Below are 21,491 nucleotides of genomic sequence, written 5' to 3'. Positions count from 1 at the left end.
GAATCGTGCAGGTGGCAGCTCTCATCAAAGAACCATCCAACAGGAAAGAACATACATTCACATTTTCCATTTGGCAGGCTGTGGATATTCTATAGGAGTCACTCAATAATGCATGAGAATGAATGAGTTTGTAAAGAAGCTGGTGAATGAGTAAGCAAATGATTGGCAAAGTGAGCAAACGACTGAATAAATCAATGTGTTTTGGAGTGAAAGCGAGAGTGAATCAGAGTTATAAATATATGAGTGAATCAATGGGTGAGAGAACAAAGAGACACGTGACGACAGACCCAGCAGCAGAAAGAAATATCGCAGAGTCTCACCAAAGGCTGTCAGGCATATGACAGAATAGAAGGCTGCGAGATTGCGGGGGACAGCCGAGGCGGCTCCCCACCATCCCAATAATATGGATCCAGCCCTCCCTGTGGCTGGGCACCCTGCTCAGCACTTCAAATACATATGACAAAGAAGTTTTCTTCTCTCCCGACTCCCAACCAGGAAGCCACTGCAGGACAGCAGCCCTGCTTTTCTTGCCAATGACCCTGCGTTGGGCGTCCCTCCTCTTCCTCTTGCATCATCTTGGGTCCAATTCTAAGCACTTATGTGTCCCCATCCGAGCAGGGAACCATGTGAGGTCAGGATGAGGGTGTTCGGCAGGCCCTGGCATCCCTGCTTGTGTCCCAGGGACCTAGCCATGTCACTGTGCTCTGCTGTCTTAAAGATGCTGGCATCTGCGTCTTGTGCCAGGGGGATTTTTCTGGAATGGTGGAAGGATGCTCTGCCTACGTGCACAGTGCGGAAAAGTTGCCAGGGAGTGAACAACCCAGGAGCAGCTCTCAACCAGCGACCCTTGGTATAGAAGCACCCCGGCTCTACTGCTCCTTGGGTGGGATTGTTCTGAAGTCCACGTTTGACCCCATGTCCCCGAGTTTCCTAGGGGCAGTCGTCCATCAGGGTAACTGGCTCATGCCATACTCTGTCAGCCGCTTTCTTTCCCTGAATCCTGCCTCTACTCCCTGCTCAAGCACCTCCCCCATAAACCAGCACTTTCAGAGGAAACCAGAGACAGTGATATTCTTCAGGTGGGGCACCTGGTGTGAAGCTGCTGCCCAATGGGGTGCTATCACTGTCAGGGTTTATTCGTCTAATACATGAGATAAAGGTGACTTTCATCTTCACTTTGTTAACTTAATTTCCTTGAAATAAGTATATTTATATCTGAGCTATTAGGCTTGTGCAAAAAAAATTGTGCAAAACGTTAATGGCAGAACCGCAATTACTTTTGCACCAATCCAATACTTTGCCCAAGGTGTAACACTTCTGGGCATTTTCACTTCAAGGCTCCTGCTTTTTGCCTTGGAAATCCCCAGCGAGGCTCTGGCTCTCGGATAATCTATTTTTTGTCCACTGGAGTGTGAATGTGTCTGCCCAACTTTTCCCTGAGACCCCTCCCATTGATATCCATCTTCAAAGCAAATTCTTACCTTATTGCATTATCTACCTGTGGCTTTGGAAGCTATGAGTCCTTCATAGCAGTATCCCTCAAGTAATTCATTATCTAACACACATATCCATAGAAGGGAATCCTTATGACAGTAATGTGATTAATAAAAGCAATAGTAATAATGAATGCCTCCTGAGCACTTACTGTGTGCCAGAGGGTTTACATACATATCCTCATTTACCCTCATAGCATATGAGATGCATTCCTCTGTATTTTATATAAGATGCACTGTTGCACATTTTACAGTTGGGAAAACTGAGGCACAGAGAGACTGAGCCACTTGCCTGAGTTTGTGGCGGAATCAGGATTTGCATTCAGACCACCACTCAGCAAAGCCCACATTTGTCATTGTTTTGCCACATGGAGTGGCCAGTCTTGGAGCTTGGACTGTACAATGTGTATTTCTAGGTAACTGATTCAACAGAGTGAAGAAATGAAGTCATATTTGTCTTAAAAATCAGGCAAACTTACTCTGACCCTCAAAAGTTAATCTCTTTTCCTGTGATAAGAAGAGAAAAATAGGTTGTGTTGCCATGTAGATTCTGAACTCTTCCCCTTGGACTGGCCACCCCCAGACAGACTGCCCAAGAGACAGGACATAGCACTTTTGCTGTCATTGCATCTACTTGGTGGCTGGAAGAGTTAAAAGAAAATTGCACTTCCCTTGCTGCCACCAGGCCCATCCAGACCACTATTGTCTTTTCTCTGGAGTGTTATAGCATCCCTATAACCAGCACGTCAACCTCCAGCACTGACCTCTTCCCTCCCCTTCATCAAGTGCTGTCTTTCTAAAACCTGGATTCCTTGGCTCCTATAATCTAGTCCATGCTTCCTACTCTGCAGGAGAGGTTCTGACTCTTCTGTCCTAGCTTACTCATGAGTCTATTGGAATGCTTACTAGCCCCCAAAGATGTGGTGCTCCCCTTAGCTGATGATATTACCTCTGTGTGGTGTGCCCATTCTCACCTTATTCTGGCAGTGAACTCCTATTCATTCCCCAAAGCCCAACTCAACAGTCACCTCCAGGAAACTGCCTGAAGCCCCACAGGGTGATTAGTTGCTCTTTTTGCATTTTATTCTATTCTGAGAACTCCAATCTGAAGGCATGATAATTATTTGCTTCCCTGTCTACCTCCCCAGCAAATATATGGGCTGTTTGAGAGCAGGACTTGTTTATACTTGGGCTTTATTCTATGTGTCTTAAGAGTAGAGGACAGTACCTGGCACTTAGGAGGAATGTGACAAATGTTTGTTGAATGAATGGATGGATATATGAATGAATTAGTGAAAATAAGAAGCATTCATCAAAGGATGAAAACATGAATAGTTGGATGGGAAGCTGGATGGAGGGATGTACAAAAAGATGGATGGGAGAAGGAGGAAAGGAAAGGAGGGAGAAAGCAAGGGTGGAAGGCAGGCAGGCAGACAGACAAATGAACAAACAAATCTGTCTGCATCATCAGTGACTCAGAATGAATTTAAAGCTTTTTCGTCATTCTATAGACTGAAGAATAGCAATTATTTTCTACTTAAGAATAATTCTGGCTGGGCACAGTGGCTCACGCCTATAATCCTAGAGCTTTGGGAAGCCAAGGCAGGTGAATTGCTTAAGCCCAGGAGTTCAAGACGAGCCTGGGCAACATAGTGAAACCTGGTCTCTACAAAAAATACACACGAAAAAATTAGCCAATTATGGTGGTGCATGCCCTATCTCTACAAAAAATATGCATGAAAAGATTAGCCAAAGCTGAGGTAGGCGGATCACTTAAACCCAGGAGGAAGAGGTTGCAGTGAGCTGAGATCATTCCACTGCACTCCAGCCTGGGTGACAGAGCAAGACCCTTTCTTAATAATAATATTGATAATAATAATAATAATAATAACAACTGATTCTTGCTGGGAAGATTCAAGTGTGTGTGTGTGTGTGTGTGTACTCACACTTGAAAATGCAGGACTTTGAACAGATTTCTTAGTCCATGGCATATGTGGAAGATCCTTCCAAAGTGTCTGTTTGGTGACTGGGACCTCGATTATGGGCCCTCCTGTGTCAGTCCACAGCCAGAAGAGTCTTGAGGCCTCCCCTCCCTCTTTGGAGTCTTCCTGGAAAAGAAATCACAGTGCCACCTGGGCATCCTTCAGTCTGCAGAGCAAATACAGTTTGTGCAGTTCTGAATGCACAGAGAACCTACTTTATCTACCGTCTCCTCTAATTATAACCAGCCCCGAAAAACTGCTCCAGCCATGTTCAGGCTGAAGAGTGAGTTATGAAGAGATGGAGCCTCAGATTTGCCAGTTTAAATGCAGTCGGGTAATAGGGACAGCTTTTGTATTCTGGAAAAAATGCAGTCCCCAAAAGCCTCACCTCCAGGCTTTCCCATAAATGACTCTGGCTATTTTTAGGGCATATCTGGGCTGGGACTATGAGCACAAGGATGGGAATACACGTAGGAGATTGGAGGCATAGGTCTTAGATGGCCCTGCTGCTCACCAGCCGGACAGCCTTGGGTCAATCTTTTGACATCTCCGAGCCTTAGTTTCCTCACCTATGTAGCAGTGGATCCTACAGAATGTCTTCAAGAGTCCCTCTCAGCTCTAATAACCAAATGTTCTACAAATTCTAGCCAATAAAAGTGTTAGGCAACTTTTCTAGAAGTTTAGCTACTTAATGCTTAAAGCATATGTTAGGCATGTGCAGGTCTCAAATTTGGCCACAGACATCCTGGATTTCTTTCTCTTCCCACTTGGGTCCCCCATCCAGATAGTTACCAAGTCCTGCCCATGGCAGCTTCTAAACAGCCCTCTAATTCAGCTGCTTCTTCCATCCCTGCCTCCTCACTTGCCCTCATCTCTCCAGGCCTACTCCTGGTTGGTCTTCTTACCCGTCCGTCCCCTGCTGCCAGAATGACCTTAGAAAATAGAAACCAGATGCTATTTATCCCTCACGTTAAAGCCCTCTGTGGCTCCTCTTTGCCTGAAGGAAGAAACCCAATCTCCCCGATGGGGCCGACAGAGCCCAGCCTGACCTGCCCCAGTCCACCCCATTCCCAGCCCGTGTACCCTTGCCGTGGGTCCTGATATCCCACAGTAGCCCAGATGCCTGTTCATGATTGCAACCTGAGCAGCCCACGCATCATCTAACACATAGGACGCCCGTTACAGGGGGTCATGAATTCCTTAATTCTCTTCTTCTCTCCTTCCACAAACGACCCTCAAATTCTCAAACAGGAACAGCAAAAGCAGCAGGCATTTTAAGAATGGAGAAACAGATCAAATCATCCCTTTCCTCAAAGAGCTCTCCATCTACTGGAGGAGGCAGCCCCATAAACATAAGCTCTCTGCATCTTGCCCAGACCCATGGAAATTCCTAGAGGAACTAAACCAGCTGGGCGGAGGGGCGGGGAGAGGGGGCGGTGTGAGGGCAGCAGCAAAGTTCCATCCAGGTCGGCCTTTGCTGGATGAGGTGAGGAGCACACAGTAGGTGCCTGGCACAGCAGATGCAGCCAGTGACCTGGGCCGTTGCTAAGGTCTCCTGACACCATGTGGTCCAGTGGCTTTCCTGGCTTCAGCGAGGTGCTCCCTCTATTTTTTGCATGAAACAATTGCTTTTTTTATCTCACAGTGCCTTGCATCACAGCCTGCTTTCCTCGGGAACATTTTTTATTCTCCTTCCCAGCCCTTATTTATTTTGGGCAATTTATCTTTTTTTTTTCTTGGTGCCCTTTGCTGCCACCTAGTTAATTCCTTGTTGTTCCAAGTTTTGTTGTATTCAACTCTTTGTTTTTGTTCACTGAAACCAATAAAAGTGGAACCAGAAAGTAGAGCATAGGCTTGCTTTTTGAAAACAAGTCTGTTTCATATATTCTCTCCAGTATGACTGCTGAGGGGGAAAAGCAGATGAGGGTGTCAGTTTTTAGTGGTGTTTGATGGTGCTGTGAAGTAGAGGCCCAGCCCACTTTGCAGTTCCCGGCTCTGACTTTGCACCTCCCACTGCTGGGGCTTCTCAGGCCCCAGGACACTTCCAGACACAGGGGCTCCAATACAGGGGCAGCCCAGTGGGTTGTAAAAGGCCCCTCGTTATATGGGGCCCAGTCAGTTCCAACAGCTGCTCCTCACTGGGCCTGCTTGGGAGCCCAGAGCTGTGGGGACTCTTCAAGCTTCTGTCTCTAGGTAATACCGAGACTGCAGCCTCTGGGGCATTGAGGCCCTGTTCAGGTGGGCTGGCGGCTGTGCCAACAGCAGTGCAGTGGGGAGATAAAGGAGAAAGGGTGCTCTCAGCTTGGGTTCGGCAAATGTTTCCCAACACCCAACTTAGGATCTCTGGGACTTCCCAGGACTCCCTCCTTAGTGGGCGTGGCGACTGTTCCCAGTCATGCACCCTGGAGGCCTGGTCCTTATAACCAGAGTGAGAGACACGGGGCTCTGGGGTCGTGGCAGAGCTATTGCCAGGGGATCAAGCTTCACTTGGGTCAACAGGTTCCCATTGTGGTCCCCAGGTGGGGACAGTGGGGTTGACTGAGGAACTCCTGGGTGCTGATCCCCCAGGTATTTAATCCCATCATCACACTTAGGTCTTATGACACCCCTGCAATAAATTATTCTCTCCATTTTTCCAATTACAGAAACAGGCTCAACAAAACCAGATGACTTCCTCAGTCTCCTAGCTGGAACTCTGTGTGGGAGCAGAGTGCCTTGGGCTGCGTTAAACATTGCTAATGCCCAGTGTGCATTGTACCTTTACCTGGGATTAACCCCATGGCTTTGACTAGGAACTGTGGCTGTTCTGTTAACTCCTGTCTCCTGGCATACTGAACAAAGGGATTCTTCACTGCATAAAACTGCACATTCAAATGAACTGTTATGCAAGAAATGCAGTTTGACTGGGACTCCTTCCAACCATGGCACAAATTGGGGGAAATATCATCAATAGTTTTTGGTGCTGAAAACACAAGAGATGATCCAATTGCACCCGAAATTCTCCCAGTTTACAGATGAGGAGACTGATACTCAGAAAGAAAGTGACTCAGCCAGGATCACAGGATGTTGGTGTCAGGGAGACCCACCCACCTCTCCATGCTGCATGTTTGTCTAGAGCTTGTGAAGGTTTAGAGGAGTGATCATGCTCTCATTCAGGGCGAGGGACCCATTAGAGCATCCAGCATGTAGTGAGCAACTATTGTGTTTCAGGCATGTTCCTACACATTTTCTCATTTAAAACTCAGAGTGATTTTCCAAGACATGAATGCCTAATAGTAGAGTCAGAGTGTATTGCCACTGGCAGACAGGCAGACACTGTGCAGGGCCATTGTCCTGTCCAGGCCTGGTGACTGGTTTTTCCTTTTCCTTCCTTCCCTTTCCCCTTCCTCCTCCCCCTCCCCTCTCCTCCCCTCCCCTTCCGTCCCCTTTTCCTTTTCCTATTCCTTTTCCTTTTCCTATTCCTTTTCCTATTCCTTTTCCTTTTCTTTTTTTCTCCTTTCCTTTTTCCTTTCCTTTTTCCTTTCTCCTTTCCTTTTTCCTTTCCTTTCCTTTCCTTCTCTTCTCTCTCTGTTACCCAGGCTGGAGTGCTGTGGTGCGATCTCAGCTCACTGCAACCTCTGCATCCCGAGTCCAAGCAATTCTCCTGCCTCAGCCTCCTAAGTAGCCGAGATTACAGGAACCCACCACCACCCCTGGCTAATTTTTGTATTTTTAGTAAAGACAGGGTTTCACCATGTTGACCAGGCTGGTCTTGACCTCCTGACCTCAAGTGATCTGCCCACCTTGGCCTCCCAAAGTGCTGGGATTACATGCATGAGCCACTTGCTTGGCCAACTGGTTATTCTTAATGTCCCATTTGGTGGATGAAGACATGAGGTACAGAGAGGTTGAGTAAATTGCCTGAGAGCTGGCAGGGAGAGAAAGTGTGGGAACAGGGATCTGCATGTGAATTGTTATCATAGCCCTTACTTGTCTACTACACTGTGTTATTGTTATCCCAATTTTACAAAACTGCAGAGGAAATAAGCCCAGAGAGGTTGAGGCTTGTGCTCAAGACCACACAGCTCATTAGTAGGACTTCACTCAGGATATCTGGTCCACATGCTGAGTGTTGTCTCCTCCACACAGTCTCTCCCAGGGACCAAGCCTGTGTTACAGCTCAGAGTGAGACCTGTGTTCAGTTTGACAAATCTGCACTGTGGGCTGGCCCTGCAGGTCCCGAGGATGGGGGATCGGGTGGCGAACTTAGCAAGCCAGGTCCTGTCCTCAAGCAGCTGGGAGGTGAGGAAAGCTGGCCTCACTCAGCCTGTGCCCAGTGGCGGCCTCTCAGCTGGATCAACCCATGCACCACAGGGGACCTCGGTTGTGGGACTGTGGTGCCTGCTCCCTCCCACAAACCAACCGTCTCCAGAGATGCTGAATCACTCACGCTAGTGTGTGTAAACAAGCACGGTTTGGAGGGGTGCTTTTTCCATCTATTGTGAAGCTTCTAAATACTGTTCCCATCTTAAGGACCCAATATCATTTAACATTATATCATGAATTCCATTAAATAGCCAGTGTGTGAAATGCTATTTAAAAATGACATAATGGCAGCTCTTAGTCATTTTCCGAGAACTTGACAACCTCAGGATGGCAAGGGGCGGGGAACGGTCCAATCCAAAAAGTACAGGGCTTCAATCCCAGAGCAACCTTGCCCTGCTCAGAACCCCCTTCCCAGACCATTGCAGGCCAGAGCAGGCCTCTACCTGGTAGCTTCCTCCCCGAGCACCTTCCCTGTCGCCCCAGCCCTGTTCCTCTCCAGTGCTGCCCCTGCTGACTGATTCTTCGTGCCTGGAATCGTACTGCACATTTGCACTGTGCATTTCCTTATTTCCTGGGGTCCCCACCAGTTCCAGTTCTCCTGGAGCCAGGATTTTGTGTTGGCGCCTGCTGCAACCGTGGAGCTCACAGGGCTTGGCGTATTGCAAGCTCTCAAAAAGATCTGTTGAATAAATACATGACATCTATGGACAAAATTGAGCGTTAGAGAATGCTGCAATTGTGATGAGAAAACAGTAAATATGAAAAGTGCTTTGTTGGTGATTTACTGTATGTCAGGTACTTTATGAAGAACTTTATATCATTTAAGTCTCATAGCAATGAGGTACATTCTAAAATAATCTGCTTTTTACAGATGGAAAAAACCAGTGCTCAGAGATGTCAGGCAACCTGCCTAAGGTCACCTAGCAAAGACATGGTGATTAGGATCACAACCCAGACCTGTCCGATTCTAATACTCAAACTTTGCATCAGGACTACCTGCTTCCCTCCCTGGCATTTCCTACACAACGCTTGGCGTGGACCTGGCTCTCCAAAACATATGCTGAATGAATAAATAATCTCTTTGGGCAGAATTTAGTGGTAAAAGAGGCCAAGAGGCTTCAATCATTATGTTAGTCCTAGAAGTTCATTTCCTGTTTGTTTTTTTTTTCTTTTTTCTTTTTTTTTCAGTAGTGCCTTAGAATATTGGAAACAGTGAGGAACTCTTCCTAAAGTCTCATAGGTTAGGTGCCAATACGGAGAAGTATATTATCCCTGGGGGTGCACAGATGGGTTCAGCCTGGTGCCTGCCTTCACCAGCTTCCCTGTAACCTGTTGAGAGCTTTTGCCAGTGTCTGAGAGAGACAGTTTCAGGAGGGTGTTGAGTCACAATGTTAGCCTCCAGAACAAGTGTTGTCCTCAGGCCCCTCTGAGAACCTGGTCTGCAGAAAGCATCCCACTGTGGGGGAATGTGGACGAGCATGTGCTGGTGGTTGTGGGAAATAACTCGTAAAAAGAAACCCACTGTATGAATTTCTCACCATATGCTGAGTACGCATATTTAGGGTCTTACACAATTGTCACAGAGCCCTACCCAGTAGGCATCATTGCTGTCCTTCCACGGTGAAGTACGCGAGACTCCTGTGGGTCATGTGACTTGCCCAGTGTCACATACACATGGCCGCTCAGGACCAAACCCCCATCCCTTACCCTTGACCCTCACCCAAGTCCAAAGCCCCTGATTTTTCTGTTACTTTACATTGACAATGCATATAAGGTCCTCTCTTGGAGGAAAATTAAACTGAACTAAGGAAAAACAAAACAAAATCCTTTCAAGTAATGCAGTCTCATGAAGACAGTTTATTCCTCTCTGATGTTTCTCTCTTTAAAAATCATGAAACTTAAAAGCTGCCAAACTATCACCCAAGTAAAGTCCAAATGCAAGGCAAAAATATGGCTGCAGAAAGGAAAGCCCTTGGTGGCCGTTTGCCCGTAGAGCCAGCCTGCGTGAGCGAAGAGCACACATCTGGGCTTCGTGAACACCAGGGCCCTGCGGCACTCACACCACCAGGACACCGTCCATTTGTCTCACACTTAACCACATGCACACACATTTTCTTGAGAAAGCCAGTGTCTGTGTTCTTCTGCACCTTTTTCCTGGAGTTGAAGCCGAAGCTGTACATCTCATTACTCCGGTGCTTATGTTTTCTCCCTGAATGTGTATTTGAACAATTCCCTCCCGATCTGTTCTCCTGGGGCAGGAGGGGCAGGCTGCCTTTGCAGAGAGCAGATGTGATTTTTCTTTGTCCTTTATACTCTTCCGTCTCCAAACTCACTCCCAGCTTTTCTCTTTGAACAGGTTTTGACCTGATGGATTTGTTCAGTGTGAAGGAAATCTTGGGGAAGAGAGAGAATGGCGTGCAGAGTTCTTATGTACGGATGGGATCCTTCCCTGTGGTGCAAAGTACTGAGTGAGTGGTCACTTCTCTTTCCAGACCTGCCCAGGGTGTCGTGGGAAAGGGCAAGAAAGGGGCCAGCAGCCTCAGTTTCATACTTGGCACTGAGCCAGGCTTTAACCTACTCAGTGCCTGGTAAGGTTGCCCTGTGATGAAGCAGCTAAACCACTGGACCAGGGAATTCAACCTGTTTTTTAGCCAATCTATTATCATTGACTTCATTGGTTCTCTGCTCCTTCTACACCCATCTCTCCATACACATTTGGCATTAGCCATTCATTCATACATGTGTTTTTCTGTCCATTCATGAAATAACAAATGAGTATGGTTTAGTAGTGCATAGCACCTACTAAGGACCTGACACTGCATTCATGGCAGGTGTGGCTTTGCCAGAATCATGGAGTGGCTTTGGCCAGTTGAGACTGAGTATCAGTGTTGACTGGTTACTTGGCTTTACACATTTCTGAATTCCCTTGTGCCTCAGTTTTCTCATGTTTTCAATCCAAAGTGAATGTTCCTGCCTTGCAACATTATTGAGAAGACATCATGTAAAGATTTGTCCAGTTCCTGACACTTATTGGGCCTCCAGTCAGGAGCTAAAGATGATACCAAAATGAACCCTCTATTCTTCTTATCACAGGCAGACAAATCTTTTGAAAACAAAAAATGATACTGTTACCCAATCCAGACCCCAAGAGAGCGTTCTTGGATCTTGTGCAAGAGAGAATTCAGGGTGACTCCGCCGTGCAAAGTGAAAGCAAGTTTATTAAGAAAGTAAAAAAATAAAAGAATGACAGAGCAGCCCCAGGGGCTGCTGGTCGCCCATTTGTATGGTTATTTTTTGATGATATGCTACACAAGGGGTGGATTATTCATGCTTCCCCTTTTTAGACCATATAGGGTCACTTCCTGACATCGCCATGACATTTATAAACTGTCACGGCACTGATGGGAGTGTAGCAGTGACGACAACCAGAGGTCACGCTCGTGGCCATTTTGGTTTTGGTGGGTTTTGGCCGGCTCCTTTACTGCAACCTGTTTTATTAGCGAGGTCTTTATGACCTGTATTTTGTGCTGACCTCCTATCTCATCCTGTGACTTAGGATGCCTTAGCCATCTGGGAATGCAGTCCAGTGGGTTTCAGCCTCATTTGACCCAGCTACTGTTTAAGATGGAGTTGCTCTGCTTCACACGTCTCTGACAGTATCGTCTCATGCGACCTCTCTTCCATCTTTAAACTATTAATATTTAACTGCTTCCAGTGTTCTTAGTAAACTGAAAGGCCAGGAAGAGGAAGGCCCCTGTGTGACCTGGCCCCATCCTGCCTTTGTGGTCTCCTGGCTCATCCTCCAGTCTTCCCTGTGTGTCTCCTGTCTGTGTTCTGGGGCCTCCCAGGCACCCTCCTCTCACTGGGAGGCCTTAGTTCATGTTCTTCCTCTACCTGGGACACCTGACCTACTCATCCTGCAAAGCATGCTCACCCATTATGCTCTCTAAATGCCTTCCTTGAATCCCCAAAGTCAGGCCTTCCCCTTACCTACCCTCCTTCCAATTTGTACTTCTGTACAAAATGTGTTAAAGTTGAAGTTACCTGATCCATTGTGCAATAGTCTTATCTCCCCTGCTCAATGAGAAGTCCTAGCAAGGAACTGAGTCTTGGTTTCTGCTACAGTCTCGGCACCCAACTAAGCCCTGCCCAGAGTAGGGAATGAGGAAATATTTGCTGAATGAATGAGTCAACAGCCCGTAAGGAGTGACAATGTTCTTTCAGATCCTAGTCTGGCGAAGACTGGCTTTGAATGCCAGCTCATAGAGTATGGGTTTCTGCATGTGTGTGATCCTTTTTGTTTTTTTAATTCAATGAGCATTCTCTGAGTGCCAGCCACACACAGGCACTGTTTCAGACCCTAAAGTCATTTCATCCATGGCTCACAGTGTCTGCAATGCAAGAGCGATTTTACAGAAGAAGAAATGAGACAAGTCACTTCCTCTCTGAATCTCGTTTTCATGAAACAAAGACAATAATCACTGTCAGCCAACTCTTGAGACAGTCATCTTCCCAGACAATGAGGTTCTCCCTCCACACACAGTCAGGTGCTGGGGGATGTTGTTATGAATCACCTGGCCCCATGCTCATGTAGGGGGTGCGCAGGGATGAGCAGAGTCTACAGCCTGTTTTCTCCTTCACTTCCCCTCACTTCTTTGCCTGATATGTCCAATTCACCACCCATTCTACTTGTAAGCAGGAAAAAATCGTGTGGAACTTTAAAAAAAAGTGCAAAAGAGAATGAACAAAATAAAGAAAGCAAAAGTGACACAAATCTCGTGGAAGGGTCTAACCAAGGACCACTCTGTTAACCTTCTAAGGAGGCACTTGGATCAAAGAGCAAAGCAGCCGTATTCAGGCAGTGCTCTGTGGAACACAGCATGGGACCCCGATCCTGGCTCATGGATTTGGGCTCCTTCCTGTTCTCTGAGAGTTGCTCTGAGGAGGAATTTCTACATTTGTTTTTATGGCAAAGCACCCAAAATAAAATCAAATGGGCAAAGTTCTTTCTTTTCAAGAAAGGATATTACACTTTTAATTTCTAAAGCGTTGAAATTTAAACACACATACATACAATTTTAGTTTGCAAGTTAATTTTGTTCATAAAGAAAAGAGATGTCACTTTCAATATTTATATTTTTTTCTCACCTGTTTAACATTTAAAGGGCACCTTATCTAATTTACTTCTCACGACAATAACGGAAACGAGCAAGACAGGTATTATAGTTTTCACTTAGCTGGTACAACATTTGAGACTCAAAATGGGACAGTGATTTGTTCAACACCTCACAGATCAGAGGAAGCAGAGGTTGGCCTCATACTCAGGTCCTCTAATTACACACCCTTTTCCCTTCCACTATCATCTCATATCTGCTGTATTATTTGTGGAAAAGATTGGATTCAGCTATTTCCTTTCTTTAGATGTTTTCTGTTGATGATCTTTTTTCTCCCTGATTAAAATGACTGATACACATATGTGTGTGTGTATAGATATATATATCTGCACATATATCCACATATGTGTGTGTGTAACCTAAGCAAAAGTTATTATAATCAGGGGAATAAAAAGTCATTAACAGATACATCTGTACTTTTTCTTGTGATATACTTGTCTGTGTGTATTTCAAAGGCATAAGAAGAAAGTGTGTTCAGGGGAAAAAAATAGCATAATTGGATTCATTAAGAAAATAAGGAGAAAATGGCCAGGTGCTGTGGCTCATGCCTGTAATCCCAGCACTTTGGGAGGCCAAGGCAGGCAGATTACTTGAGGTCCAGGGTTTGAGACCAGCCTGGCCAATGTGGTGAAACCATGTCTCTATTAAAAATACAAAAAATTAGCTGAAACCCTGTCCACTAAAAATACAAAAAATTAGCCAGGCTTGATGGTAGACACCTGTAATCCCAGCTACCTGGGAGGCTGAGGCAGGAGAATTGATTGAGCCTGGGAGGTGGCAGTTGCAGTGAGCCAAGATCGTGCCATCCATTGCACTGCAGCCTGGAAGATAAAGCGAGACTCTGTCTCAAAAAAAAAAAAAAAAAAAAAAGAAAGAAAAGAAAGAAGGAGAAAATGAAAAACAAAGCAACATATTGATCTGTGGCTACAAAGCCTGTGTCTGTGGACGCAGGTGGGGAGGTCCCATCTTCCTCCTGCATGGGCAGTGACTAAGGGCGTCTCTGAATACTGAGGGAGGCCAAGGTGCTATGAGTGATGGGCCCTGTTCCTACTACCTGGATGTGATCCTGGGTGACATCCCAACTCAGAGAATGACTTTGAACAACTGGGCCATCATCTCCCAGCCTGGAGCTGTAAACAGAATCAGAATCTTGCTTGCAGGTCCTACAGCCAAACAAAGTCCCTGCGGATCTGCAAGTCTGAGAACCAGGAACTCAGACGCCTCCCCACTTCCCTTCCTGTCTGTCTGGCCAGGCAGGGTCCACCTCCTCCAGCAGGGAAGTCAATGTCATGTACATTCCTGAGGCAGCCCCCAGCCCCCAGGGCAGGATTGGGCTCCCCCACAGCAGGCTCTGCAGTTAAGAGTGCAGTCAGCTGATGATTAAGAGAAGAGTGCAGGAGAGCAGATCCCAGCTGTGTTTTCCTCTGCCACTTGGTAGCCAAATGGCATGGAGTTAATCCCTCAGAGCCTGGGTGCCCTCAGCTATAGCACGAGGATCAAAATACCGATTTTTTTTTTTTTTCAGACGGAGTCTCGCTCTGTCGCCCAGGCTGGAGTGCAGTGGCGTGATCTTGGCTCACTTCAAGCTCTGCCTCCCGGGTTCACACCTGCAATACCTTCTTTATACATTCTCGTGAGGAAGAAATTAGGCAATATGTGAAAAGAGTAGTGGTGAGCTTGTGTTAAGCTCTCAAAAGATGTGTATTTTTATTGAATCCTAGAATCTTATGTCAAATGAGATCCTATGTGTAAGTGCTTTATTGAATCTGAGAAACACTACGAAAAAGTAAGCTAAACTTTATTTTGATAGGATGTAAGTCTAGGATAGATCAGTGGTTCTCAACTAAGATAAATTTCACCCCCACCCCCCAGGGGGCCTTGGGCAGTATCTGGAGGCAATTTTGTTGTCACAACTGGGTGAGGGGTTGCTACTGCCATGGAGTAGGTGGGGGCCAGGGAGGCTGCTCAGACTCCTACAAGGCATGGGGCAGCTTCTACGTCTGTGTTGTCTAGGATGTGTTCTCCAGGAAGATCAAGCAGGCCCTATACTAGCTCTGGTGAAAGAGAGGTTTCTCCATGGAAATGGCTGTTGACAGTTTTCAAAGTTCTGCATTCCTTCAACTTTTATGAAGTGCCTGCCATGCTGCAGGGACCCGAGTGGGTGCTGAGGGACAGGGATTTGTCAGTGTTTCCTCTCCAGGGACCTCAAGGAAAATGTGGGGAGCCTGGAGAGCTAGAACACAGGTGGCCGTGAGTCGAGCAGATGGGAGAGATGAAGAAAGAGGGGGTGATGTCAACGACGTTTTCCAGAACTCTGTTGTGAAGGGAAGGAGAGGAAGAAAGAGAGGAAATGGGAGATTCCTCAGGTCCCGACTGGGGATGTGCAGTCAGGGGAGGCTGTGTGTTGGTGGGGGTAGCGGGGTTTTGTACTGATATGCAGGAGGCAGAAGGGAGCTCAGGTGCCCTGTTCATGATACAGAGGAAGATGGAAGAGCAGTGCTCCGAGGACAGAGGGACTGAGGGATGGCATCTTGGTTCTTGGTCGGGGGATTGATCCTCCACAGAAGGGAATGAACAATTTTCATTTCTGAATTTGGAAGAGGAAAAGCAGCCCCAGAACTTGGCGGGGGTGGAGCAACAGGGAGCTGAGGCCTCCCCAAAGTGAGGGGCTGGCTCCACAGGCCAGGCAGGAACCTGGGCCTTGTGGGAGAGAAGAGGATGTGCTACATCCCAGTCTATTCTGGCTGCTATGACAAAGCACCATAAATTAAGCTGGGTGGCTTATACACAGCATTTACTCCTCACAGTTCTGCAGGCTGGGAAGTCTAATATCAGGGTCCTCATAGACACCATCCTTCCCTGCACTCTCACATGGTGGGAGGGGTAAACAAGCTCTCTGGGGTCTCTCTTATAAGGGCACAAATCCCATTCATGAGCCTTCTGCCCTCATGACCTAATCACCCCCCACCAAAGCCCCGTCTTCTGTTACCATCACCTTGGTGTGAAGATTTCAACATAATGAATTTAGGAAGACAGAAACATTCAGACCATGGCATCCTGGCATCTGGGACAGGGCACCCAGCAGGATAAGGTATATCCATTTGTCCTGGCAGAGGAGGGATGCAGCAGGGAGCAGCGAAGCTGGGAGTTTCTCCATATTTGATCCCGGAACCGTGACCATTTAACGTTTACTGTGCATGTCATCAGTCATGGTGGTAGTGGAGAGATGGAGGCAGACGTACCATAGGGATGGATTTGAAGATGCTGAGGCTGGAGCCTCAGGGGCCATGATGATGGTCTAGGTCACGCTGAGGCCCTGACCTAAGGAGAAAGCAGTTAAGGCAGGCCAAGAAGGTGGATGGTGGAAATATTTAGGAAGTCAACTTGGCAGGGCTTGATCACTGGTGGGTTGTGTGGGCTCACTTTGCTGGCTCCCTGCTCTCATTGCCAAGCCTGGTGTGTTTGTCTCCATTTTTCTCCAGGGAGGTGTTCCCCCAAGGTTTACCTGATGAATATGCCTTTGTCACAACCTTCCGGTTCAGGAGAACCTCTCGGAAGGAAGATTGGTATATCTGGCAGGTCATCGACCAGTACGGCATCCCACAGGTAAGGACAACACCACCTTATCTCAGTGGTCCTGAGCTTTCTGTTTCCCTCTCACAGGGATTGGCATCACCCACCGTGTTTTCTCCAGGGATCTTATCCCTGGGCCTAGGGAGATCGAGAACCTGGTATATGGAGGCTCAGAGGACCTGCAGGGGGAATGTCATGAGACCCAAGAGGTCCAGCTTCTTGTCCTAATGATATAGTACCAGGCCTTCCAATGGGGGTAAAGGAGACTGAGTTCCTGTCCTCCGAGACTCTTGACCTAGCCAAGGAGATGGGTGCCAGCCCTGCTGTCCTGTGACACCTGCTGTATTGGCAGCATGAGTGACCCAGCTTCGTGATGCAGTGGAGGGCACTGGCCCAGGGTCACATAGACCTGGGTTCAGGTCTCGTGTCTACTCCTTTATTGGTGTGGGCCCTGGGATGGGTTACTTTATCTTTCTGAGTCTTGGTTTTCTTAGCTGTAAAATGGAAAACTGAGTACCTAGCATGAATGGTTGGTGGGAGAATCAGATGGAATAATGGTCTATAAAGCATCTAGAACAGTGCCTGAGACATAATACAATCTCATCATGAGAAGTTTCCTTCAGTGTTCTTCTGAGTGAAGCTCTGGGTCCTGTCTTTACTCACCTCTGGTGTGTTTCAACTTTCAGTTCCCACAAAGGTAGGACAGCTCTCCATCAGCACACGGTCTGGTGAGGAAAGACAAATCTGAAATTCAAAGCCTTCAACACCATCTGTTGGTCTGAGATAAAAGCAACACTACTATTTGTTCTCCGCCAAATCCAAATCCCCTTGTTCTCAAGTTCGTAGATGAACCGTTTCTTTCTCCTCTCCTAGAAAAATGAACTGGGTGAAGATATTACTCACTTTCAGCTGGGAGATACTGACTAAACTTTCGCTAGGGGCTAAAATAAAATAAAAGCATCCTCAAGCAATTGGACTCCAGCAATCACACTCATGGCCTGCCATCAGAGAGGGCAAGATACTCTTAAACAGTGAGCTCACCTTCCCAGGTTGAGGCTGGGCCCTGACTTCAGATGCATTTGCTTATCAATGTGTACATGCTCTTAGTAGGAGCTGGGGATTGTTCGGAGGACTTTACAAATACTAATTCATTTAGTCTTCATAATAATTCTATGAATATGTTCTACTGTTTGCATCACAGATATGAGGAAACTGAGCCAAATATGAGGAAACAGAGAGGCTAAGAAATTTGCTTACCTTTTGACAGGTAATAAAAGCAGAAGCTGAGATTTGAACCCAGTCATTCAGGTTCCCACATCTGTGTTTTTAACCACATGCCTAGCTGGCTTCTCTTCCAAGCCTGTCCTGATCAATTAGTCCTGTTGAATGATTTTTCCATAACATCCCTGGTCATACTGAGATGCAGAAACATTTTCAAACTTAACTGCTGAGAGGCTTGATTTTGTAAGTGTGGGAGGCTGAATGGAGGAGTCGAGATTCTTCTCCAGAGGCCACTTTTCTGGAGAAGTCCATTGCATTCCCATCCAACGTCATCTCCAATTGCACAGGTCTTGCTTCTCCATTTTCTCAGGGTCTGGTGCAGTGGTACTGGGCCCCTGCCATGACATTCTTGTGGGTGAGCCTGCACCGCCCCCTCAGTCTGGGATCTCTTCCTTCATGGCATTTGCAGAGCTGTCTGTGCCCTGTCTGCCATGTGTGCGTCCTCTCCTCCTCCTGTCAAAATGAGTAATGGGGTGAAATACCGCAGAGCCATGCAGAGATGAAGTCTGTCTTGAGATCTGAGATTCCTGTGTGAAGAGGCACCCGGAAATTTACCCTTGTTAAGCCAGGCTTGGTTGGGTGCCCATCACCAGAAGTGCCAATGATGCGCACTTCCATGCCCTGGGGAAATACTGGCTAGACACAGGAAAACTGGATAAAGACCTGTAAAGAAGATGATCTGTGAGCAGAGTGGTGTTCGGTGCATGCCCATACACTCTGTCAGTCATTGTAGATCTACAGATAGAGAAGTTCATCTATAGATACAGATGCTCATGCTTTCATTTGCCATTTACAACCACCCTTAAAAGCTGACATGTTCCCCATTTGTCATTTGGGTAAACTGAGGGACATTCACTCATTCCAGATATGATAAAGGGACAGCAAGGAGGCCGGTACAGTTGGAGCAGAGTAGTGTGTGTGTCTGTGTGTGTGTGTGTGTGTGTGTGTGTGTGTGTGTGTTGGGGTTAGTTAGATATGAGGTTCTAGAGGTGAAAGGAGACTGGATTTCAACAAGTCTTATAGGCCAGTATAGGGACTTTTTGTTTGAGAAGAGACTCTGTGGAGTTGCACAGGCCCAGAAATAGGAGGACAACTTAGGAGAACATGGTAGTGATCCAGGCAAATGTGAATGCCAGCAGTAATAGTGAGATAAGGAGAAACCATCAGGTTATAGATTAATTTTGAAAATAGAACCTACTATTGGTCCCATTTTACAAATGAGGAAGCTGTAGAGAGGTTAAATAACTTACCTAAAGTCACACAGCTAAAAAGTGATTAATGGTTTAGAGGTAGGCTGGCAAGAGACAGCCCCCACTGGGCCCACATTTTTGACGAGTGCTCATTTTTTTTGAGTAGCAAAATGACTGGGGTTAAGGGAGCTGATGCAGTTAAGGGATAAGGGTTAAGGAAACCAACAAGAAATGCCAAGGCATTCCAGGATCAGCCACAGGAGGAAGCTACCACCCGGGCCTGGATGGGCAGGGGAACAGGGAGGAGATGGTGAGTTCTAGAGTCACAGAGGAGGATATACTTCCGAAGAACTGGGGCACGTGGAGAAACAAAGCCACTCAGGAGCCACAGGGAAGCCAGGAGGGGTGAGAGGAATACATGCCCCACCTCTCTCTCTTCCCGCTCTTCGGTCTCCATTCCAATGGACTTCCCATGGGCCAAGCTCAAGTAGAAGCCAAAGGGCCCAGGAGCCAAGATGAAGAAGTCCTAAAAGGTCAGATCCTGGGAGCAGGGAGCCACAGGGAAGGGGCAAAACATGAATATTAGAGCAGATGAAGACTAACCTTGCAGAGACGGAACAAGGAAATACTCATTCTTTCATTCACTCAGTGGATACTCATGTTCTGTGCCTTCTATTCTGTTCATACTTTTGTGCACTGATTGTGTATCTCTTGCCCACTATTGTGTTCCTGACACCCGGCGTGTTGCCTGCTGGGCGCCCAGGATGTTTGATGAATATTCTGGAGGGATGACAAAATGAGTACATGGATGAGAACATACTCACTTATTCATTATTAAAAAGCAATCAGACACAATCAGGTGCGGTGGCTCATGCCAGTAATCCCAACACTTTAGGAGGCCAAGGCAGGCAAATCATTTGAGGTCAGGAGTTTGAGACCAGCCTGGCCAAAATGGTGAAACCCTGTCTCTACTAAAATCACAAAAATTAGCTGAGCGTGGTGGTGCACACCTGTAATCTCAGCTACTCGGGAGGCTGAAGCAGGAGAATTGCTTGAATCTGGGAGGCAGAGGTTGCAGTGAGCTGAGATCATACCACTGCACTCCAGCCTGGGCAACAGAGTAAGACTCCATCTCAAAAAAACAAAACAAAACAAAAACCAACATCAAAAAACAAAACAAAACAAAACAAAACAAAAACCCAATCAGAAGTAAAACAGTAAAACCTTCTCCAGAATTTGCCCATTGCAAAATACCTGTGCATTTTGCAAAGGCTACCCCAATGACCCAGAGAGATCAGACTCCTACCATCAAGAAACATTATTTTACAGGCGCTCCAGCTTTATCTTCAAATGAGAGACAGTGTAGTTTAACAGATCAGGCCAGAAGATGTGTTTGGTTTAACCAGCCCAGGGTTTTAAGACACTGAAACTAGTTAGGATTTCTGGCTGGTCTTACAACTCAAGCCCCTCTGTGCACCAATTGTCTTGGAGTCTCACCAAAGCTCTCTTACCCACATAGCCCTTCCAGACAGTTGAGGCTGTGACCCCTGCATTAAAGTATGAGTGCAATCATTCCATTTAATACCAGGTTTAGAATAGCCTGCAAGGTAGACATCATTAACACCATTGTGTAAGGAGGAACCCGAGGCTCAGAGGTGTGAAGGAATTAGTCCAAAGTCAGATGGCAGGTGACCAGCTGATAAGTCACAGCCAGGATCTGATGCAGGATTGCCAGGTGTGACTCTAAACTCCCTTTTCCCATTCTCTTCTTTTCCCTTGGCCCCAAGAAACTCAAGGAGTCTCTGGTCCTTTCCTCCCCAGGTCTCCATCCGGCTGGATGGTGAAAACAAGGCAGTCGAGTACAACGCTGTGGGTGCCATGAAAGATGCTGTCAGGGTGGTCTTCCGAGGTTCCCGGGTCAATGACCTCTTTGACCGGGACTGGCACAAGATCGCCCTGAGCATCCAGGCCCAGAACGTCTCCCTGTACATCGACTGTGCACTGGTGCAGACACTACCCATCGAGGAGCGGGAGAACATTGACATCCAGGGCAAGACTGTGATTGGCAAGCGCCTCTACGACAGTGTGCCCATTGACGTGAGTACCAGGGGGCATTCCGCAGCTCAGGTTCCAGGCCACTGGGGAGAAGCCTTGGGAGCTAACTGCCCTCAGTGTTCTCCACACCTACATGAACTGTGTAACAAATCATCACCTTGGACCGTCTTAGAAGGAAAGACTCTGACTCAGAAAGCTGCCATATTGGAACCCCAATTCACCATCACCCATGTATTAATTCATTCAGTTATTCAGCCATTCCATCAATCATTCATCACATATACATTGAGCACCTACGATGTGCCAGGCACTGTGTTCAGCACTGGGACACCAGTATCCACAAAAGAGAGCAAGACTGACATGGCTCTGGCTGCATAAATGATTTTAGAGAAAGGTAGCTCCTAGGTCTGCAAAGATCACACACACACACACACACAC

The 21,491-nt window shown here is 47.0% G+C and overlaps 1 protein-coding gene across 1 annotated transcript in view; it reads left to right on the top strand.

Moving 5' to 3' along the window:
- COL22A1 (collagen type XXII alpha 1 chain) overlaps positions 1–21,491 on the top strand; it is a 297,548-nt gene that overhangs the window by 38,998 nt on the left and 237,059 nt on the right. The window contains exons 4-6 of the mRNA XM_025394525.1: positions 10,137–10,248; positions 16,437–16,560; positions 20,820–21,095. Of these exons, the coding sequence (XP_025250310.1) occupies positions 10,137–10,248; positions 16,437–16,560; positions 20,820–21,095 (512 nt within the window). The remainder of the gene's footprint in view (positions 1–10,136; positions 10,249–16,436; positions 16,561–20,819; positions 21,096–21,491) is intronic.

The sequence above is a fragment of the Theropithecus gelada genome, chromosome 8 (genome assembly GCF_003255815.1).
Source record: "Theropithecus gelada isolate Dixy chromosome 8, Tgel_1.0, whole genome shotgun sequence".
Classification (NCBI taxonomy): Eukaryota; Metazoa; Chordata; class Mammalia; order Primates; family Cercopithecidae; genus Theropithecus; species Theropithecus gelada.
Note: the sequence above shows the minus strand (reverse complement) of the source record. Positions and strands in the feature narration are given on the sequence as shown.